General features: G+C 42.9%; 1 protein-coding gene across 1 annotated transcript in view; it reads left to right on the top strand.

Annotated features, from left to right (window-relative positions):
* ACSS2 (acyl-CoA synthetase short chain family member 2) overlaps window positions 1-20,732 on the top strand; it is a 90,288-nt gene extending 69,556 nt beyond the window's left edge. Inside the window, exons 3-18 of the mRNA XM_049779453.1 lie at window positions 1,597-1,688; window positions 2,044-2,147; window positions 2,397-2,469; window positions 3,152-3,227; window positions 3,385-3,499; window positions 12,518-12,655; window positions 13,588-13,758; window positions 14,226-14,359; window positions 14,549-14,681; window positions 14,761-14,817; window positions 15,003-15,083; window positions 16,323-16,431; window positions 18,396-18,464; window positions 18,770-18,946; window positions 19,467-19,541; window positions 19,859-20,732. Of these exons, the coding sequence (XP_049635410.1) occupies window positions 1,597-1,688; window positions 2,044-2,147; window positions 2,397-2,469; window positions 3,152-3,227; window positions 3,385-3,499; window positions 12,518-12,655; window positions 13,588-13,758; window positions 14,226-14,359; window positions 14,549-14,681; window positions 14,761-14,817; window positions 15,003-15,083; window positions 16,323-16,431; window positions 18,396-18,464; window positions 18,770-18,946; window positions 19,467-19,541; window positions 19,859-19,983 (1,729 nt within the window). The 3' untranslated portion in view covers window positions 19,984-20,732. The remainder of the gene's footprint in view (window positions 1-1,596; window positions 1,689-2,043; window positions 2,148-2,396; window positions 2,470-3,151; window positions 3,228-3,384; window positions 3,500-12,517; window positions 12,656-13,587; window positions 13,759-14,225; window positions 14,360-14,548; window positions 14,682-14,760; window positions 14,818-15,002; window positions 15,084-16,322; window positions 16,432-18,395; window positions 18,465-18,769; window positions 18,947-19,466; window positions 19,542-19,858) is intronic.
* The last annotated feature ends 83 nt before the right edge of the window (window positions 20,733-20,815 follow it).

The following is a 20,815-nucleotide window of genomic DNA, read 5'->3' as shown; positions in this document are numbered from 1 at the left end:
GGCCAAGAGTGATCTAGTCATCCCCTTTAAGCCATTGATTTCCCTTATCCAATTGAAATACCACATATAAGTGATACCATCCTGTGTGTGTTCTGACTTACTTCATTTAATATATCTTCCAGTTCCATATATGTTGCACTGAATTGCATGATTTCATCATTCCTTACTTACAGCTGTGTATTATTATTCCATTATTTATATGTACCAGATCATGATCCACTTATCTATCATTGGATATTTAGGTTGATTCCAAATCTTAGCAATTGTATTAAGTATTGCAATGAATAATGGTGTACATTAGTCCTTTTGAATGAATGTTTCTCTGTCTTAGGGATAGAGACCCAAAAGTGGAATTGTTGAGTCATATGGCAATTCAACTCTGAGTTTACTGAGAACCCACCAGATTTTTGAAGGAAACATATTTTAAAATTTAAAAATTGATGCTATGTAAAAAAAGTTTTAGATTCTGATATTCTGATTTACCAGATCTCAGCTGAGGTCTGGGTACCTATCCTTTTTTTTTGCAAAGTTGTTTATAATAGAGTTGTTCCAGGCATACATTATCTCAATACCAATGCCACTACCACATGAGATCCTTCCACCAATATCTTCAGGTTCCCTTCTACCACCAACCCAGTCTGCCCTTTTTATAGAGAATATAAAAATTTATATATTTTTATTTTATATTATTAAATAATAAATTATTACTTTATTAAACAAAACTTAAAGGAAAGCAAATGAAAATGATCAGGAAGTTAATCAATAAAAGTAAATTTGTGATGATTGACTGTTGTTTTTAACCTTTCTTAATCCAGTAGAGATCAAGCATATGCACCATTAGTGAGTGCCATACTCAATGCTGCATTTTGGGAAGTTTCTTCTGTCTTTAAAGGAGCTTTTTATTTTATTTTATTTTTGGTTTTTGAGGCCATACCTAGCAGGGCTCAGAGATAACTTCTGGTTCTGTGCTCTGTGCTCAGGTATTACTCCTGATTGGCTCTGGCAACCATATGTGGTATTGGGGATCAAACCTGGGTTGGCCACATGCAAGGCAAACACCCTACCCACTGTACTATCACTCCTAAAGGATTGTATAGGCCCTGAAAGTAGCTTTTTCAATGCCTGTTGCAAAACTGGTTTTAAGGCTATGAATTCCCTAAGCAATTGCTTATCCATGAAGTTCTGTATTAAGGAACCTTTTAGTACGTTTCCAGAGACACTTGGGGGCAAGTGATCCAGAGACCTCACTTTGAATAACACCATTACAGCTTTGACACTATTGCTGGGAAGGATCACACTTGTGCTATAATTTCATCTAAATACATCCCAGAGATGGAGGATAAAGGACTAACATCCAACATTATTAGCCTAATTGAGACTCTGAGACAAGCAGTGCATTTCTAATGATACACAGCTTGTGCATACAACTTGGATATAAAGCATAAAGGCCACAGTATCTGACCATTAATCTCAAGGTGTGATGGCAGATGCCTCACATTCATAGGCCTTGGTATATAAATTTTGTGATCATTCCTAATTTTTGTTTGGGGAAGAGATTATAATGCCTAATGCCTGCTTCTTTCTGTTGTGTAACAGGGAGGGCAATGAACCAGAGGAGACTACCCAGATCACATACAGTGAGCTTCTGGCCCAAGTTTGTCAGTTCAGCAATGTTCTTAGAAAACAGGGTGAGTACGGGTATTAGGGAAGGGGACTAGAGTGTACAGCCTTGGGGTATATGAGGAGTAGAGGAAAGCTGACAAGGAATGGAAAAAAAATTCAGTAACATAAGAACAGAAAAGTTCTACAACCCCATAGTAATGGGTAACTAGGTGGAATATAGCAGAATTAAGAAGAGCCCATGGTCTGTATTTTTATTTTAGAAGGGGACACAAACAGAAGTGCTTAGTGTTTATTCCAAGAAGGGCTCCAGGGACTATATGTGGTGCCAGGGATCAAAACACAGTCAGCTGCATTCAAAGCAAGAACCTTACTCACTATAGGATCTTTCTGGCTCTCATGGTCTGTTTTCTTTTCTTGCAGGTATTCGGAAGGGTGATCGAGTGGCCATTTACATGCCTATGATCCCAGAGCTTGTGATGGCCATGCTGGCATGTGCCCGCCTTGGAGCTCTGCACTCCATTGTGGTAGGAATTTGGGTTGAAAAAGATGCTTGGGGTAGGGAGTGGGAGAGGATAGAGATCTAGAGAAGTAAATTGGAACTAGAATGATGGTGGATCTAGAAACAGACTAAAGAATATAGAATATTTATGTCAAAGACTATATCAATTATCTAATTTCTTCTAGAATCTTTCCTAAATTCTTGAGGATTTTATTAATGGCACACTCAATCTATTGGTATTCCTTTCTGTCTTAGTCTTTCTTCTTTTTCTTAGTTTGCAGGCTTCTCTGCAGAGTCTCTGTGTGAACGGATCCTGGATTCCAGTTGTAGCCTTCTCATCACTGCTGGTGACTATTCTACTCTTTTCACAGAACTCACATAACTTATTGGGGTGGTGGTGGTGGCCCAAAGCCAGCAATACTAAGGACTTACTTCTAGTTATGTGCTCAGGAATCATTCCTGGTGGGGAACTGGGCACCATATGGGATGCCAGGGAAAAAAACCTGGTTGGCCGCATGCAAGGGAAGTGCCCTACCCACTACTCTATCACTCCTGCCCCCTTTACCACAGCTTCTGCTCTCCAACCAGGTAGTTGATTTTTGGGACTGCTCATAATTGAAGGTAGAAACTTCCTCTCCTTTCCTTATGTTTCAATTCCACATCTTCAAATCATCTGTCAGTTCAGATCAGCTGGAAAATCCAGAGTTAAAAAGTTTTATGGAGGGGTCAGAGCAGTGGCACAAGCAGTAGGGCATTTGCCTTGCATGCACTAACCTAGGATGAACTGCAGTTTGATCCCCGGCATCCCTTATGGTCCCCCAAGCCAGGAGTAATCACTCCTGAGCACATAGCCAGGAGTAACCCCTGAGCGTCACCAGGTGTGGCCCCCAAAAACAAACAAACAAAAAAATTAAACTAAAAAAAAAAGTTCCATGGAGGAAGAGCTTCAAGAACATCACTTTCATTGGGGCTAAGAGGTTAGGAGTTGATGCCTTTCTAAAGCCTGGAATGTCTTTTGTTCTCCCAAAGATGCCTTCTACAGGGGAGAAAAGCTTGTGAACCTGAAGGACCTGGTTGATGAGGCCCTGGAGAAGTGTCAGGAAAAGTAAGTGTTTTTGGTCAGTTGGCTACTGCTCTGGTTTATTAGACCTACCCCAGTGCCAGATTCTTTTTGTTACCCCTAACCAATATGGACATGGGTAGATCCTGCCAAACTTTCTCCAGCCAACCAACCCAGCACTTCAGGAGTTTCTTTCTCTTAGGGATTTCCCAGTGAGATGCTGCATTGTTGTCAAGCACCTTGGGCGTGCTGAGCTGGGCACAGGAGACTCTCCCAGCCAGGCCCCTCCAATTAAGAGACCATGCCCAGAAGTGCAGGTAAGTATGCCACGCTGTACCCTGATTTTCAGTGCTTAAATGAGCTCCCTCTTCCTTCCCCAGAAGTTCCTGGTATCCTTCTTCTTTCTAAAGAATTTGGTTTTGGGATCACACCTGGTGTTGCTCAGGGATTAACTTTTTTTTTTTGGGGGGGGGAGGTCACACCCAGCAGCACTCAGGGGTTACTCCTGGCTCTATGCTCAGAAATCGCCCCTGGCAGGCACAGGGGACTATATGGGATGCCGGGATTCGAACCGCAGTCCTTCTGCATGAAAGGCAAATGCCTTACCCCCATGCTATCTCTCCAGCCCTTGTTTCCAAAGAATTTGGGAGCACTCTGGAATATTTCCTCTTACAGGGCTGTCTGAGAGCTGGGAGATTTTGATCTTGAATATAAGTAGAAATTTTTTTTTGGTGTGGGGTCACAGCCAATGATGCTCAGGGGTTACTCCTGCTTCTGCCCTCAGGAATCACTCCTGGCAGTGCTCATAAGGTATGGTATATGTGATGATAGGGATCAAATCCAGGTTTGCTTCCCTACCCACTGTACTATCACTTTGTCCCCTAGAAAGTCCCTTGTACCTTGGAGACTTAGCGTGAGAGACAAGGAGTGAGGGGGTATCCTGAAGTGCATAAGGAACTCACAGGACTTGGGCTTAACTTAGAAATGGGCTGACTTGAGTGTCTAAAGTTATCTTGATTATTGGCCTGTGGTTTATATGGCCCCACCAAGAAAGAGTGAGGATCTGGCCCTCTTAGGGATCTTGTTAGCTTTCGATCCAGTGTGTATGGTGGAAATGGTGTGTATGGTGGAAAGGTACAGTGGTGGCCTCTAAGTGGACATGAAGGCTCCAGGCTCCAGAAGAACAAAGCTTCTGAGATTGCATAACGTGAGGGTCCTTGAGAGGACTAGAGGTTGTAGCTAATCTAAGGAGACTGGAGATGCCAGTCATCATTTGAGTTCTGAGTATAGGAACTGAGACAGGATTGGGGAAAATGGAAACTTACAGGGTCAAGGAGAGGGGACCCTAAGAGAAAGGAGACAGCCAAACTTGTGGGGCTCATCATCGTCCCTACCACTTCCCTACACTCACCCATGATCATCCCCTTTCCCTGGGCTTTTAACAAGGTTAGCTTAAAGAGAAATCCAGGAGCATCCAACCCCAGGTATCTACCTCTGCACTGTCTTGGACACTATTTCCTTGCCTGCTTGTCTGTGTTTACCTGCTTTTTTTTTTATTTTGGTTTTTGAGTCACACCCGGCGGCGCTTAGGGGTTACTCCTGGCTCTATGCTCAGTAATCGCTCCTGGCAGGCTCGGGGGACCATATGGGATGCTGGGATTCGAATCAATGACCTTCTGCATGAAAGGCAAATGCCTTACCTCCATGCTATCTCTCCGGCCCCAATGTGTTTACCTGCTTTTTGTTTGGCCCATTGAGGAAGCTGTCAGACCTAATTCCCTTTCCTCTGCTCTGGGCCCTTTGCCTTCTAAGTTATTCTGAAGTCATGAAACAGAATGCATGCTGCTACTTCTCTGTACTGGTTATTTATGGATTTATTCATTTACCTGTTTCTGAGCCACACTCAGTGACACTCAGGGGTCACACCTGGCTCTGTGTTCAGGAATCACTCCTAGCAGGCTTAGGGTATCATATAGGATACTGGGGGTCTAACTTGGGTCAGTCCCTGGTCGGCTAAGTGCAAGGCAAATGCCTTACCTGCTGTGTTGTCACTCCAGCCCCTATTCTTAATTTAATTTTTATAGAGGCACAAAAATGGTATTTTATTTAAAAATGTGAATGTCAATTTTTCTTTTGAATGTCAATTTTTATTAATACATGTAGGGGTGTGTGTATTTATTGATACTCAAGGGCAACCTCTGGCTTAATGCTCATAAGTCACTACTGGAAGGGCTGGGTGGAAACTGGTTTATGTGATGTTGGGGATTAGAACTAGGGTTGGTCACATACTAGGAAAATGTCTTATCCCCTGTACTATCTTTCTGGCACCTCCGGGTGTTTTTGGTTTTGTTTTTCTTTTTTAAGTTTCACAGTCAGTAACAGCGGCTGTAATCTTTGGGAAACATTTCTTAATTCTGAACGGGCTTAGAACATGGATCTCAGAAAGGTAGCACCTTTTGCTTCTGCTCAGGATCTCGTGGGAAAGAGAACCAAGTATTCTGCCATGGTTTTGCTGTACCTCACTGGACCAGAGTCAGGTGAGATAGGAGGAGCAAGTAGAGAAGTTCGGTATCAGTTTGGGAAGTTATATGTCTATTATAAATGAAAGTTTTATATAGGACAGCAGAAAAGCAGGTTTCTAAATATATTTATATACAACTTGGGCATTATAAACTACTTACAAACTCTGATATAATTAAATACCAAGTTGAACAACAGTCACATTGTAGTGATTCTGAGGATGGAAATTCCTAAATGGGAACTCAAAACAGATTTGCATAAGAGGGAGAGAGGCAGTCCGGAGTCCAAAGATAATTTTTAGCTGTATGACCTAGAATTAGTCACCTCTCTTCTATAGACTCTAGCTTCCTACAGTGATACTAAATATTTAAAAGGAAAGCAAGGACTGGCTTTTCTTACACATGGCTGACTCCAGTTGAATTCCTTTAACTGCATATATTCAGATTCATATGGTCCCTTCAGTGCTAAGAGGAGTGATTCCTGAACACAGAACCAAGAGGAAATCCTGACCATAGCCTTGCATGGTCCCCAAAAAACGAAAAGTAAAATTTAAAAAAATTATTAAAGAAAAAGAAAAAAAGTAAAAAGACAAACTTATTAGGAAACCTTTTCCTTACTAAAACATAGGTTTTCTGTTGTTATAAATTTCATCATTCTTGTAGAATCTTACTCAAAATCTAATATGCTTAACTGCTTAGGCTAGTGACAAATAAAATCCCCCTTTCCTCTATTCTCATTAGCCTGGTTAAAAAAAAAAAAAACAACCCTTGATTTCCAGGAGAAACTTCTTACCTTTAAAAACTCAGGATGGGGGCTGGAGTAATAGTATAGCGGTAAGTTATTTGCCTTGCATGCAGCCAACCTAGGACAGACCCAGGTTTGATCTCTGGCATCCCATGTGGTCCCCTGGGCCTCCCAGGATCTATTTCTGAACGCAGAGCCAAGAGTAAGCCCTGAGCACCACTGAGAGGGGCCCAGAAACAAAAACAGTAACGAAAACAGAAAAAGGCCTGAGTTTATTTCTCAAAGAACTGGAGCACTTGTTTTTTATTCTAGAGCCCTGATTCTATCCTAGCACTTCCAAGACTGATCTCAATCATCGAATCAGGAGTAGCCCTTAAATTTTTTCTCTTCAAAGATAGTTAGTATGAATACTGGAGCCAGACTTCTTGGCTGTATCACCTGCTTCCTGGCTGTATCACCTGCTACTTTGTGAACTTGGGCAAGCTACTTAGATTCTCTTGTCTCAGTTTCCCTATCTGTAATAACCCTGATGGAGTTTTGTTAATTTATATAAGGTGTTTGGCACATAGTAACTACTCCTTAAGTTAGCTGTTGTAGCTTTTAAGATCAAAGACACGGTTTCTTTAGAAGGGAGATCTTTATTTGTAATCCTCAATGCCAGCGACCCTCAAGCTATAGATTCCAGGATTCTTATTTCTTGGAGGCGAAAACAATCAGTTACCAAAGAACCCTAAAACATGAAAATAAGGTTACAAAGCTTAGACTTGTGGGCTGAAATTGCAGTCAAAGCTGCAGAAATCTTGGCTGAGGCCCAACCTCCTCATTACAGGGAGGGCTGGCACCACTTGCAGGTGCCTTCCTCAGTCATATTACCTCTGAGCTTCCTCGTGTTCCTGAAGAGGATCACATTGGCTATGTTAGACCTATGTAGTGATTCCACTAAAAATGAAGGTGTGGGTTATTTTTGGGTTTTGTTTGTATGCTTGTTTTTGCTTTATGGGCCATACCTGGCAATGCTCAGGGGTTACTCTTTACTCTGCACTCAGGAATTATTCCTAGCGGGGCTCAGGGGACCACAGGAATTTTGGGGATCAAACCCAGGTTTGATCATGCAAGGCAGGTGCCCTACCTGCTGTACCATAGTTCCAGACCCAAAGGTATGTTTTTATGATTTCTAGAGTCTCTCTCCTATTTTCTTTTGAATAGAGCGTCATTTGACTTGAACTTGCCTTTTTTATTTTTATGCTTATATGCCAGAATTCTCTAGGCTAAGAAGCAAAACAGTCGAAGAGGCTTTCTTTGCTCCATTTAGGATTTCTTGCTCCTTTATCAAAAATTAGGTGATTGTATGTCTGGGGAACATTCTCTGAGTATTCAAGCCTATTCCATTGATCTGAGGGCCTGTCCTTATTCCAATACCATGCTGTTTTGATAATTATTGCTTTGTAGTACAGTTTAAAGTTGGGGAAAGTAATTCCTCCCATATTCTTTTTCCCAATGATTGCTTTAGCTATTCGAGGGTGTTTATTGTTCCAAATAAATTTCAAAAGTGCCTGATCCACTTCTTTGAAGAATGTCATGGGTATCTTTAGAGGGATCACATTAAATCTGTACAATGCTTTGGGGAGTATTGCCATTTTAATGATGTTAATTCTGCCAATCCATGAGCAGGGTATATGCTTCCATTTCCGCGTGTACATGGAATCTATTATGCTGAGTGAAACAAGTCAGAGTGAGAGAGAGAAAAACTCAGAATGGTCTCACTCATCTATGGGTTTTAAGAAAAGTGAAAGACATTTTTGCAATAATAATTTTCAGGCACAAAAGAGAAAAAAGCTGGAAGTTACAGCTCACCTCATGAAGCTCACTGCAAACAGGGATGAGTTTAGTTAGAGAAATAACTACGTTTTGAACTATCCTATAATGAGAATGTACGAGGGAAATAGAAAGCCTGTCTAGAGTACAGGCGGGGGTTGGGTGGGGAGGAGGGAGATTTTGGACATTGGTGACGGGAATGTTGCACTGGTGATGGGTGGTGTTCTTTACATGACTGAAACCCAAATACAATCATGTATGTAATAAAGTTGGTTAAAAAAAAAAAGAACTGCAAAGATACAACAGGAATTAAATTGTTTAGCTTATCTGCAGTGGGCTCCAGTTTGATCACTAGCACCCTATCTGATCTGTCTAGTACCACCTTTATTGATTCCTGAATAGAGTCAGGTAGTATGCCCTGAGCACTGCCAGGTCTGTCCTCAAAACAAACTATAAAAGCATATAGTTGCCAAAAGTTTCAAAAATATTAGAAAAAAAAAAGAAGCAAAACAGTATAGAAACCAGGCTGGAGAGGTAGTATAGTGGGTAGGGCACTTACCTTACATGCAGCTGACCCAGGTTCAATCCCCAGTACCCCATATGGTTCTCTGAGGGTAAACAAAGGAGATCTCTGAGCACAAAGCCAGGAGTAAATCCTGAGCACTGCTGAGTGTGGGTCCCCCCCTAAAAAAAAAGCCACACACAGTATAGAAAGAAGAGAGTAACTGGAAGTTACCTTTTAATTTATTAAGGTATGTATCTAATTTTGACTGTTATAGCCAAAATATGCATACAGTATATATCCATATAATTAATTGGAGTAGGATATTTCTCTTACACTATCCTATTTGCAGCCAAGGTTATTAAGCATCCAAGAAGCAAATAAATATGAAAGGACATTGTGACAACTAAGCAAAGCCCAAACAGTTGCCATCATCAGGCCTAAATATGTCTCTCAGAAGAGTTTAGTAAATAACTGATTTAATTTCTACCCTTCTGACATTTTCAGACTTCCTCACCTTCAGAACAATCTAAGATTTGATGTTTATTGATTAATATCTTTCTCTGTTGATGTTCCTCAAATCCTGTGAGACCATTAGGGCAAGAACGATTATACTTTAAAAAATAAGTGATTTGATGGAGCCAAAGTGATAGCACAGCAGTAGGATGTTTGCCTTGCATATGGCTGACCCTGGATGAACCCAGATTCGATCCCTGGCATCCAATATGGTCTCCTGAGTCTGCCAGGAAATATTTCTGAGCACACAGCCAGGAGTAACTCCTGAGTGCCACCACCGGGTGTGACCCCAAAACTAAAATAAATAAATAAGTGATTTAAGGTAAAAATGACTTGTCCAAAATCATATATAGCTAGGAAATGGCAAAACTTGATTCAAATACAGTACAATTTTGGGATAAATTCAGGGACTCCAACCTCATGCATCAAGGAATAGATTCAGGAAATTGGTGTTCATAAAAACAATATAACTGGAAAAATAAAACCATCTCAAGTAGCATTTCAGGTAGTTTCAGTAGTTTAAATTAGAGTCGTCCTACGAGAGGGGGACATCCCTCTACTGAGAGAAGTTTGGTCTCTCTTTTAATGAATTAATTAGTTTTTGGGACTACACCTGACAATGCTCAGGGCTTACTCCTGGCAATGTGCTCAGGATCACTTCTGGTGTGCTCAGGATTCATATGTGGTACTTGAGATCAAATGTGGGTTGGCTGCATGCAAGACTAAAGTTTGACCCCTATATTATCTCTGCTTATTTTTTAATTTATATTTATTAAAACACCATGATATATAAAGTTGCTAGCTGCTTTAAACTTAAAGCAAAGCTTTCTGATGAATGGAGCTTAGAGCAAATACCTTAGAAAACCCTAGTTGAAATCAGTGATGTAAAGAGAAAACAGAGCTAGAGTGGGAACTTCCAGCTGTGTATAAGGTGTGCACACAGGAAAAGGTGCCTGGACTAATACTGTTGTTTTTTTTATTTTTTATTTTTTTGCTAATGATTCATAGGACCAGGCATCACCTGCAGGTTTTACCTGATTTTCCATTTCTGAATTGGTAGGATCTGTATCCCTGTCAATGAGACATTTATCACATAATGTGTGTATGCAGGCCTCTGTGTGCATATTTGTTCATCCAGTGATTTGCTGAGATACGTTTGAGTTTTGCTAGGCATTAGAGATAGAGGAGGGGAAAAATACAGATATGCCGTTGCCCTGATGTAAGTTATTAACTAGTTAGAGATAGTAATTGCATAAACAATGAAAGAATATCTGAAAATATGTATTGTGTGGAAAAATATAATGTTGTATATAAATACATAAATTGATAGAGCTTTAGGACTCTACCAGGTATTATTCATGAAAACTTTTCCTAATAGGTGACATGTTTTATTGAGTTAATATGGCTTACAATAACTTCCATATTGTTGTTTTATAATTTTTGTATAATTATATATTGTTTTATACTGCTACTTTACCACTCCATCATCAGAGTGTCACTAACCTTCCACCACTGTGTCAAGGTTACTTCTCTGTTTCCCTCACCTGTGCAGCTTTAGTTCACTATTTTGTTGGCAATATCTCAGTTTATTTTTGGTGAGGATTGTCTGTTCCCTTGCTTTATTTCTTTATACTCCACATATGAGCCAGGTCATCTGGTATTTGACTTTCTCCTCCTCCTCCTCCTCCTCCTCCTCCTCCTCCTCCTCCTCCTCCTCCTCCTCCTCCTCCTCCTCCTCCTCCTCCTCCTCCTCCTCTTCTTCTTCTTCTTCTTCTTCTTCTTCTTCTTCTTCTTCTTCTTCTTCTTCTTCTTCTTCTTCTTCTTCTTCTTCTTCTTCTTCTTCTTCTTCTTCTTCTTCTTCTTCTTCTTCTTCTTCTTCTTCTTCTTCTTCTTCTTCTTCTTCTTCTTCTTCCTTCTTCTTCTTCTTCTTCTTTTTTTGTTTTTTTGTTTTGTTTTGTTTTGTTTTTGGGCCACACCCGGTGATGCTCAGGGGTTACTCCTGGCTATGTGCTCAGAAATCGCCCCTGGCTTGGGGGGACCATATGGGATGCCGGGGGATCGAACTGCGGTCCGTCCTACACTAGCGCTTGCAAGGCAGACACCTTTCCTCTAGCACCACCTTCCTGGCCCTTGCCTTTCTCTTCTAACTAACTTAATTTTGCATGGTATCCTCTGATTTCAACCAGGTTGCAGTAAACTACATGATTTCGCCTTTCCTCATTGTTGAGAAGTATTCCATTCTGTATATGTAGCACAATTTGAATGGAAGAATGAGAAAAAAAAAGAATGGAAGAATAAGAAGGAACCAATCTCATAATTTTACAATATATGAAAATATCTAATCAGGGATAGAAAGATAGTATAGCGGTAGCCTTACACATGGCCAACTCAGATCAATCCCTACATCCCACATGGTCCCCTGAGTACCACCAGGCTCTGAGTGCAGAGCCAGCAGTAACCCCTGAGCATTGCCAGGTGTGACCCCAACACAAAACAAAAGCTAATTAAAAATTAAAAGTCATTTATCATATGTTTGGTATATTTCAAAAAGGACCAGAGGGATAGCATAGCGGTAGGGCGTTTGCCCTACCCTGGAGGGACCCAGTTCGATTCCTGACATCCCATATGGTCCCCCAGCCGGCCAAGGGCAATTTCTGAATGCAAAACCAGGAGTGACCCCTGAGCATCACTGGATGTGGCCCAAAACAAACCAATACATACATACATACATACATACATACATACATACATTTTTTTTTTAAAGGTCAGGGGACCAACCAAGGAGCTCTCCTCATACTGAGGCCATGTAAAACCTCTGAATAGAAATGGGGAAAATGGGGGCCGGGTAGGTGGCGCTGGAGGTAAGGTGTCTGCCTTGCAAGCGCTAGCCAAGGAAGGACCGCGGTTCGATCCCCCGGCGTCCCATATGGTCCCCCCAAGCCAGGGGCGATTTCTGAGCACATAGCCAGGAGTAACCCCTGAGCATCAAACGGGTGTGGCCCAAAAACCAAAAAAAAAAAAAAAAAGAAATGGGGAAAATGACAGGGTACTGGAAGTATCCAGAAAGTCTGCTATTTTATTTGTTCATTCTGGCTCCATTTTATCCTCTAACGGCTACTTCTTCCTCCAGAACTCCTCCTACCAATCCCATCCCACCATGTGCCCAGTTAGGGTATTTCCAGCCCCCATCTTGAACTATCATAGTTCTTCCCTGCCTGTCTGTCTTCCTTCCCTGCAGATATCCTGGAATAAGGAGGTTGACCTGTGGTGGCACGAACTCATGAAAGAAGCTGGGAGTGAGTGTGAGCCTGAGTGGTGTGATGCAGAGGACCCACTCTTCATTCTTTATACCAGTGGCTCCACAGGCAAACCTAAGGCAAGTTTTCTGTGTGTGTGTGTGTGTGTGTGTGTGTGTGTGTGTGTGTGTGGTGTGTGTGTGCGTGTGCGCGTGCATATGCATGATAATATAGGGAATGAGGTGTTTCTTAGGATTTGAAATTATATGAATTTATAACCTTGAGCTTCAGAAATGTTACTTTATCTTTTCTAAATAAAATGAAGAGGCAAATTCTCAGCCACTGGGTGGTGAGGATCAGGATGAGGTAATTTATGGAGACTTTTTTGGTGCCCAGAAAAGGTGGAAGATTAGTTCATGTAAATAACACTGATTTTCCATGATTGTGCTCATGTTCTTTGTTTGAAGAGAACTGTCCTCTCAACTCAAGGTAAAGGATGGCCACACAAGAGGGTTCTTGGGCTCCATTGCTATCCATACATGCCAGACTGTTAACATTTAGCACCTTCCAGGAACCATGTGGAATATTTAAGAAAATGAGCTCTTCCACTGACTATTGACTAGAAAGATGTTGCTACCTTCTACTCACTACATCATTATATTCTTCTCACCACAAGATTTGGTTTTCTCAAGAGACCTTTCATATACAATTTTGGCCTCCTTCCTAGGGGTGGGATATTGAGGAAGTAACACAGCTTGTATTTTTTCCCCACACTGACTTTGACAACATATAATTGAATGTGTGTGACAAACACACAACATGTATACTATTAGATGTGAGTGTATTAGAAATGTTTATGTATGTCTCTCAGAAATACCATCTTAGGGTGTGACTGTGAATGATGCATTGACTGTACATGTTGTAGTGTGGCATTAAAATGGGGAGAAGGGGGAGAAAAACAGATGTGTAAAGGATCTGGCAGGACCAGAATTCCTGAAGAATCTTCCTTCAGCCCTGCCCAGTCAGAAGGGATGAGCACAGGCCTCCACCTGATGCCCCATTTCTCCCTTAGGGTGTGGTGCATACAGTTGGAGGCTACATGCTTTACGTAGCTACAACTTTCAAGTACGTGTTTGACTTCCATGCAGAGGATGTGTTCTGGTGCACAGCAGACATTGGATGGATCACCGGCCATTCCTATGTGACCTATGGGCCAATGGCCAATGGTGCCACTAGTGTTTTGGTGAGAAGGGAATAGAGATGCATTTCATCAGGTCTGCCTGTGGGGTAGAGAAGATTCTGACTAACCCTCCCAGCACTATGCAGGGGTCCTCAAACTTTTTAAACAGGGGTCCAGTTCACTGTCCCTCAGACCATTGGAGGGTCTGACTATAGTAAAAACAAAACTTATGAACGAATTCTTATGCACACTGCATATATCTTATTTTGCAATGAAGAAACAAAACAGATAAAAATACAGTATGTGGCCCGCGGGCCATAGTTTGAGGACCACTGGTAGAGGAAGGGGGCTTATACAATGATCTATTTCCTGGAGAAGGCAAATTCTGCCAGAGATAGTCTCTTTCTATTAAGGAAGTAATTTAGGGGTTGGTTAAAATTCTAGGGGAAAAAAGATTAAACTTGGGGTTAGGTGGGGGGATGGAGGGACAGTTGGGAAGAGCCAGGAGTGACCTGCTTTCACTGAATTAGTTTGAGGGCATCCCAACATATCCAGATGTGAGCCGTCTGTGGAGCATTGTGGATAAATACAAGGTGACCAAGTTCTACACTGCACCAACTGCTATTCGCCTGCTCATGAAGTTTGGAGATGAGCCTGTTACCAAGTGAGATCCCTTCTTAGATGCTACCCTGGGATGTTCTCAAAACTGGGTGCCGACTTTTGTGCAGTGTTTCCATTCCATTGTTCCAGTTCCTTGCCCTGGAATAGGGAAGGGATAGAAAAGCCTGGGGCATGCCTTCACAGTTTTCAAAGTGGTACTCAGAACTCCTCTCTTCCCACTCCCATGCCCAAGGTATAGCCGGGCCTCCTTACAGGTGCTTGGTACAGTGGGCGAACCCATAAATCCTGAGGCCTGGCTGTGGTACCACCGGGTAGTAGGTGCTCGGCGCTGCCCCATCGTGGACACCTTCTGGCAGACAGAAACAGTGAGTAAGGGATTCAGAAGGTTGGGGCTCAGGGATAATGTGGGAATACTAACTCTGATCCTTGATTTGACTTTTCCAGGGTGGCCACATGCTGACCCCCCTCCCTGGTGCTACACCCATGAAGCCTGGCTCTGCTGTAAGTGAGGACTTCCAATGGAGGCTTTGGGTGAAGACAGAGCAGTGTCTTTGACATTTGACTAGCTTACGGGTTAGGAGACTAGACCAGTATATGGGAGGAATTTAGAGTTCCAGTTCTTCTGGAAAGGAAGGAGCTTAGTCACAGTTGCCTCATTCCTCTCCTTGTGTCCTGGTTGCTTCTAGACATTCCCGTTCTTTGGTGTAGCCCCTGCAATCCTGAATGAGTCTGGGGAAGAACTGGAAGGTGAAGCTGAAGGTTATCTGGTGAGTCCCTAGACACTTGTGGACCTCTGAAGGAGAGTTCCACCAAGGGATATTAATTTTGCTTCAGAGTTTAGAATCCAATCTCTTCTTGGGGCTTCTTGTGGTTAAACACCATGGTTGAGGGATCTTCCTCTGTAGCGAAACTTGGGATACAGTCCTGGATACTTTTGTTTGTTTTGGGGGCTACAACGGATGGTGTCAGGGTTTATTCCTAGCTCTGTGCTCAGAAATCACTCCTGGCAGGCTCAGAGGACCAAATGGGATGCCGGGTCAACAGCATTTAAAGCAAATGTCCCATGTGTTGTGCTATCACTCCGGCTCCAGTTCTAGATACTTTTATCTGTACATATCTTTTGAGCGAAGTGATACCCCATTCCTTCTGTGGCCTCCTAGAATCAAATTCATTACTCCTGTATGAAAAGCCTTTTAAATAATTTTCCTACCCTCTCCCCATGAGACTCTCAAGGGCCCTTATAAAGTCTGTTCCAAGATTCTTTTTATTTTTTGTTTTTGGTTTTTGGGTCACACCCGGCAGTGCCCAGGGGTACTCCTGGCTCTACGCTCAGAAATCGCCCCTGGCAGGCACAGGGGACCATGTGGGATGCTGGGATTCAAACCACTGTCCTTCTGCATGAAAGGCAAATGCCTTACCTCCATGCTATCTCTCTGGCCCCTGTTCCAAGATTATTAATAAGACCCTTTAGATCTGAAAGAGTAAGTACCCATTCTTTCTTGGTGGTTCATAGGGCTTACTCCTGACTCTGCACTCAGGGTGATCCCTGATCTTCAGGAGACCATATGGGGACCTGGGGATCAAACCTGGGTCATCCACATACAAAGCAAGCACCTTACATACTGTATTATCTCTCCAGCTAACACTTTCTTTTTTGTGTTTTGTATCAAACTGGAGCTGCTTTCTTGAAGGATTGCCTAAAAGAAGACTCAAATTTATGAACCCTTGCTAACAGAACACCATGCTAGGCAATTTCTGTATATTATTTTGTCCTCAAAATATCTATGCAAAGTAGAGATTAATTTTTATGATTTATAAGTGAGGATTCTGAAGTTCATAGAGATAAAATTACCCAGAATTACCCAATTTAATATGTGGCAGAGCTTAGGTTCCAGGTAAAGTGTGTATTTTGTCCTATTTCTCTGTCATGGCATCCAGACATTTTTCCCTCAGGCTTAGCAAAGAAGTGACAAGGTAGGTGTTACCACTGAATTCTTCACTCTCAGGTGTTCAAGCAGCCCTGGCCAGGTATCATGCGTACAGTCTATGGGAACCATGAACGCTTTGAGATCACCTACTTTAAGAAGTTTCCTGGATACTATGTGACAGGAGATGGTGAGCTTTGTTTATTCCCTCCCACCAAGCCTGTACCTGCTCTTTTCAGGAAAATTTGGTTAGAGGTAAAGAAAATAGAGGGAGAAGTATATCCTACATGTCAGTATCCAGGTAGAACTATCTAGAAGACTCTTCAGCAGGAATGAGGCTAATCATGGTGCATTTGAGATGTGATGTATAAGGAAAGAGATTCTTGTTTTCATTGTCCCTGAGCTTACAGCATGAGGAATGTGGCAGTATGTGTTTCATATCATGGGCATCCTTATATCTGGAGCCTGTTTTTGCCCAGGTGTCCATCCACCAATCTCTTCATAAATACTGATACCTCCTGCATTTATGCATTGGTCAAAGTAGAGGTGATAGTCCCATGAGTAAGGCAGCGAAAATCTCTGTTCTCATTCTAGTAAGGAAGACAGGAAACATAAATAAGTCAGTAAGTATCTCCTAGTATTAGGAGACATTAGTATTAGGATAAGTATTAGGGAGAAAAAGAAACAGCATTATGAGATAGAATCTCTGCTGGGATGGATAAAGGGCATGGTGATAGGGCATACAGTTCTCTAAAGTGACAGAGACCTCAAGGTTGTGAAGCCAGGTATGGGGGAATCTAGAGTTAAGAGAATTTGTGAAGAGGCCGGAGAGATAGTATTGGAGGTAAAGCGTTTGCCTTGCATGCATGTCGGTGATTTGAATCCCGGCATCCCATATGGTCCCCCGAGCCTGCCAGGGGCGATTTCTGAGTGTAGAGTCAGGAGGAACCCCTGAGCGCTGCCGGATGTGCCCCAAAAACAAAAACAAACACAAACAAAAAAGAGTATCTGTGAAGCATCTGAAGAATAAGCTTAAGTCTAAGTGGCTAGAGTATAGCGAGCAAAGGGAAGTACATAGAAGTTGTAGGGAGATGATGTAGGGCCTGTGGGCCTTGATGAGAAGTTTGGATTTTATTCTAAGTGTAGTGGATTTTAAGCAGAGAAATTATAACCAATTTTTTTTTTTTTTTTTTTTTTTGGTTTTTGGGTCACATCCGGCAGCGCTCAGGGGTTACTCCTGGCTCTATGCTCAGAAATTGCTCCTGGCAGGCTCAGGGGACCATATGGGATGCCGGGATTTGAACCACCGACCTTCTGCATGCAAGGCAAACACCTTACCTTCATGCTATCTCTCCGGCCCCACCAATTTTTCTTTTTAAAATATAACTGCCTGGGCTGGAGGGATAGGACAGCAGGTAGGGTGTTTGCCTTGCATGCATTCAACCTGTTTGATCCCCAGTATCCCATATGATCCCCCGAGTGTGACAGGAGTAATTTCTGAGCTCAGAGGTAGGAGTAACTCTGGAGTGTCACTGGGTGAAGCCTAAAATCCAAAACCCAAACCAACACCACCACCTATAAAAAATAGGCTTTAGGTGGGCATATTATTTATAACTATGAAACAAGTTATTCTCAATCTTGATCACTTAAGTTTGTGAGAATCATAATGTATGTGAAAGGCTGAGCTGGAGGTTCTCATTCCAAGTATTTCATGGGTTACATGAAATACTGTAAGCTGTGGTTCAGGGCTACAGCCAATGAGCTTGTGGCACCTGCTTCCAACTCACTCAGGTGAGTGTTGTCAAGAGCCCTCATTTCCTCACTACATAGACCTATCCATCAGACTCCCCAATGAACAGTTGGCTTTTTCCTAGAGCAAATGATCTGAGAACACAACCAGGATAGAAGCCAGGGTGGTCTCTATACTGCAGAAATAATAGCCATTGACCACTTCTGTCAAACCCTATAGCTCACGCAGACTAACTCTAGCAAAAAAGAGGGCTAAATAGGGATACTGAGAGCTCAGTGTCCTCTTGGGGCCTGGCAACCCCTCTGGGCAAGGGTAGACTTAGAAGAAGGCTTACTGGATAAGCTAGCTAGGTAACATGCATCACGTGGAACATTTATTTCTTTGTACATTTCTCCTTTCCTCAGGCTGTCGCCGGGACCAAGATGGCTACTACTGGATCACAGGCAGAATCGATGACATGCTGAATGTGTCTGGTAAGGACTACTTGCCATTGTCCCTCCTCATTAGCCCTGCTGACTTTCCAAAAGTGAAGCTTCCCTTTGCCCAGACCCAGTTTACAGTGTGCCAGCCAGCTCTGGGCCCTAGATTTGTATGAAGGGTGAGAACGCTGGAATGTGCTATATAAAAGGAAACTGGGGTGGTAGGACAGCTTGTGATGAGGAGGAAAGGGTCTCCCACCTTCCAACAGCCCAGAATGGTCCCAGACACCCAGAGGAAGAAGATGCTGTGGTAAAAGGGGAGTGGAACTCTTCCATGGCATTTCTCTTTCCTTCACAAGGGCATCTACTGAGCACGGCAGAGGTGGAGTCAGCACTCGTGGAACATGAAGCTGTTGCAGAGGCGGCTGTGGTGGGCCACCCACATTCTGTAAAGGGAGAATGTCTCTACTGCTTTGTCACCCTGCGTGATGGCCACACCTTCAGTACTACCCTCACGGAGGAGCTGAAGAAGCAGAGTGAGGAACAACCCCGGGCAGGGACCATGAAGTCTGACTGATGGTCCTTATCACAGAGTTGTTAGGAAAGGGCAGCTCTCCAAACCAGATTCCAGGCACTGTAGAGGCCAGCCAATCTTTTCTCATTCAGTCTCCACTAGGATAATAATAGCTCATGTCTCTGTACCACCACCGAACTAAGTGCATTATATTACTTAATCCATTTAATCCCTTAACTACCCCCAAGAAAAAGATCTTTTTGTTACCTCATTCTAAAGATGAAGAAATCAAGGCTTAAAGAAATTAAATCACTTACCCAAGACCACACTGCTAGTAAGTTACGATTTCATTTCTAGCAAGTTGATTCTGGTGGTGAGTTCCATAAAGCTATATTAATAAAGGAATAGTGTGATAAAATTTCAGACAGGTAGGAACTCAAGAGTGACTCTGGCAGGACATTGAAGTGAAAATAACTGGGGAACAAAGGCATCTCTAACTTGGTTTACTGAAAAAAAAAGTTTTGTTTGTTTGTTGGTTACAGTTAGAGAAAAGATTGGTCCCATTGCCACGCCGGATTACATCCAGAATGCACCTGGTTTGCCTAAAACCCGCTCAGGTATGTTCAAAAGTCCAAAGTTTGATTTTTGGTTTTGGGCCACATCTGATGGTGGTCAGGAGTTACTCCTGGCTTTGCACTCAGGAATAACTCCTGGTGGGCTTGGGGGACCAGATGGGACCATTATAGGGTCCTGGGGAATTGAACCCGATTTGACCACATACAAAGCAAATACCCTACCCAATGTGTTCCAGCCCTGCTTCCAGAGATCGGAACTGGATAAAGCTCCATGATAGTGGAAGTGGACAAGTGAAAGCTGTAGGTCAGCTGGAAGTGGTCATTGCTGATAGCAATTAACCAGACCTATTGCTCCCCAGGGAAAATCATGAGGAGGGTGCTTCGGAAGATTGCTCAGAATGACCACAACCTGGGGGACACATCTACCGTGGCTGACCCAGCCGTCATCAACCAGCTCTTCAGCCACCGCTGCCAGACTACCTAATGAACAAGACCTAGCTTTTTACCCAGGGTCCCCGTCTGGCCCTCCAAAACGTAGCTCACTCTCCCTATCTGTAACCTGGAGTGCTAAGGGCCACTGCTGACCCCCAACACCTCCCTCGACCAGCTGAATGAATCGTAGGACCAGCTTTGTCCCTGGGTGGTAGCAACTTCCTGTGACTGCCAGACAGATGGGGCAGGGCAAGGGTCAACCTCAGGTTTCTGTGTCCCCTGTCCTGCCTCCCCCCCACACACCGCAAAGAGCCTTTAAGAGTCCAGAAGAACCTGAAGGTCATGCACTCAAGTTTAGTGTTTAGAGGGCATGCAAAGACCTGGGTGAGGAGTGGCAGGTGTGGGAATCCCACACCAGCTTTCTCAGGAAGCACTGGACCTAACTTGGGCAGGCACTTGCCTTTAGCATGCCTACTTGTGAGTCCTAGAATAATTGATTATTACATTTTAAAAACATACTGTTGCTTCCCTTCTGGATCTGAATTCCCTTGTGTGCCAGGTGGCAATGCTGTGTGCCCATTTGCACTAGGGGCTGTGTGGGCAGCCTTCGTCTCCAGAGGATTTTCAGGTCATCTGCTTCTTTGCAGGCAATATGTTTCATTGCTAAGGCCAGAGAAGCTTGTTTTCCTTGTCCTGTGTTCCTACATGTCCCAGATTAAAGTCCTGCCCATAAGAAACATTCAGATGAAACTCTTCTTTCTGATCCTGGTTATAGGAATAAAGTCTGTGATCTCAGAAAAATGACCTGTTTTTATATTTGGGATTGGGGATTGGGCTATACCTGGAGGTGTTCTGGTGTCTAACCTGGTAGTGCTTGAGAGACC

Source organism: Suncus etruscus, chromosome 9 (assembly GCF_024139225.1).
Source record: "Suncus etruscus isolate mSunEtr1 chromosome 9, mSunEtr1.pri.cur, whole genome shotgun sequence".
Classification (NCBI taxonomy): Eukaryota; Metazoa; Chordata; class Mammalia; order Eulipotyphla; family Soricidae; genus Suncus; species Suncus etruscus.
This window is presented reverse-complemented; position numbering and strand designations above follow the sequence as displayed.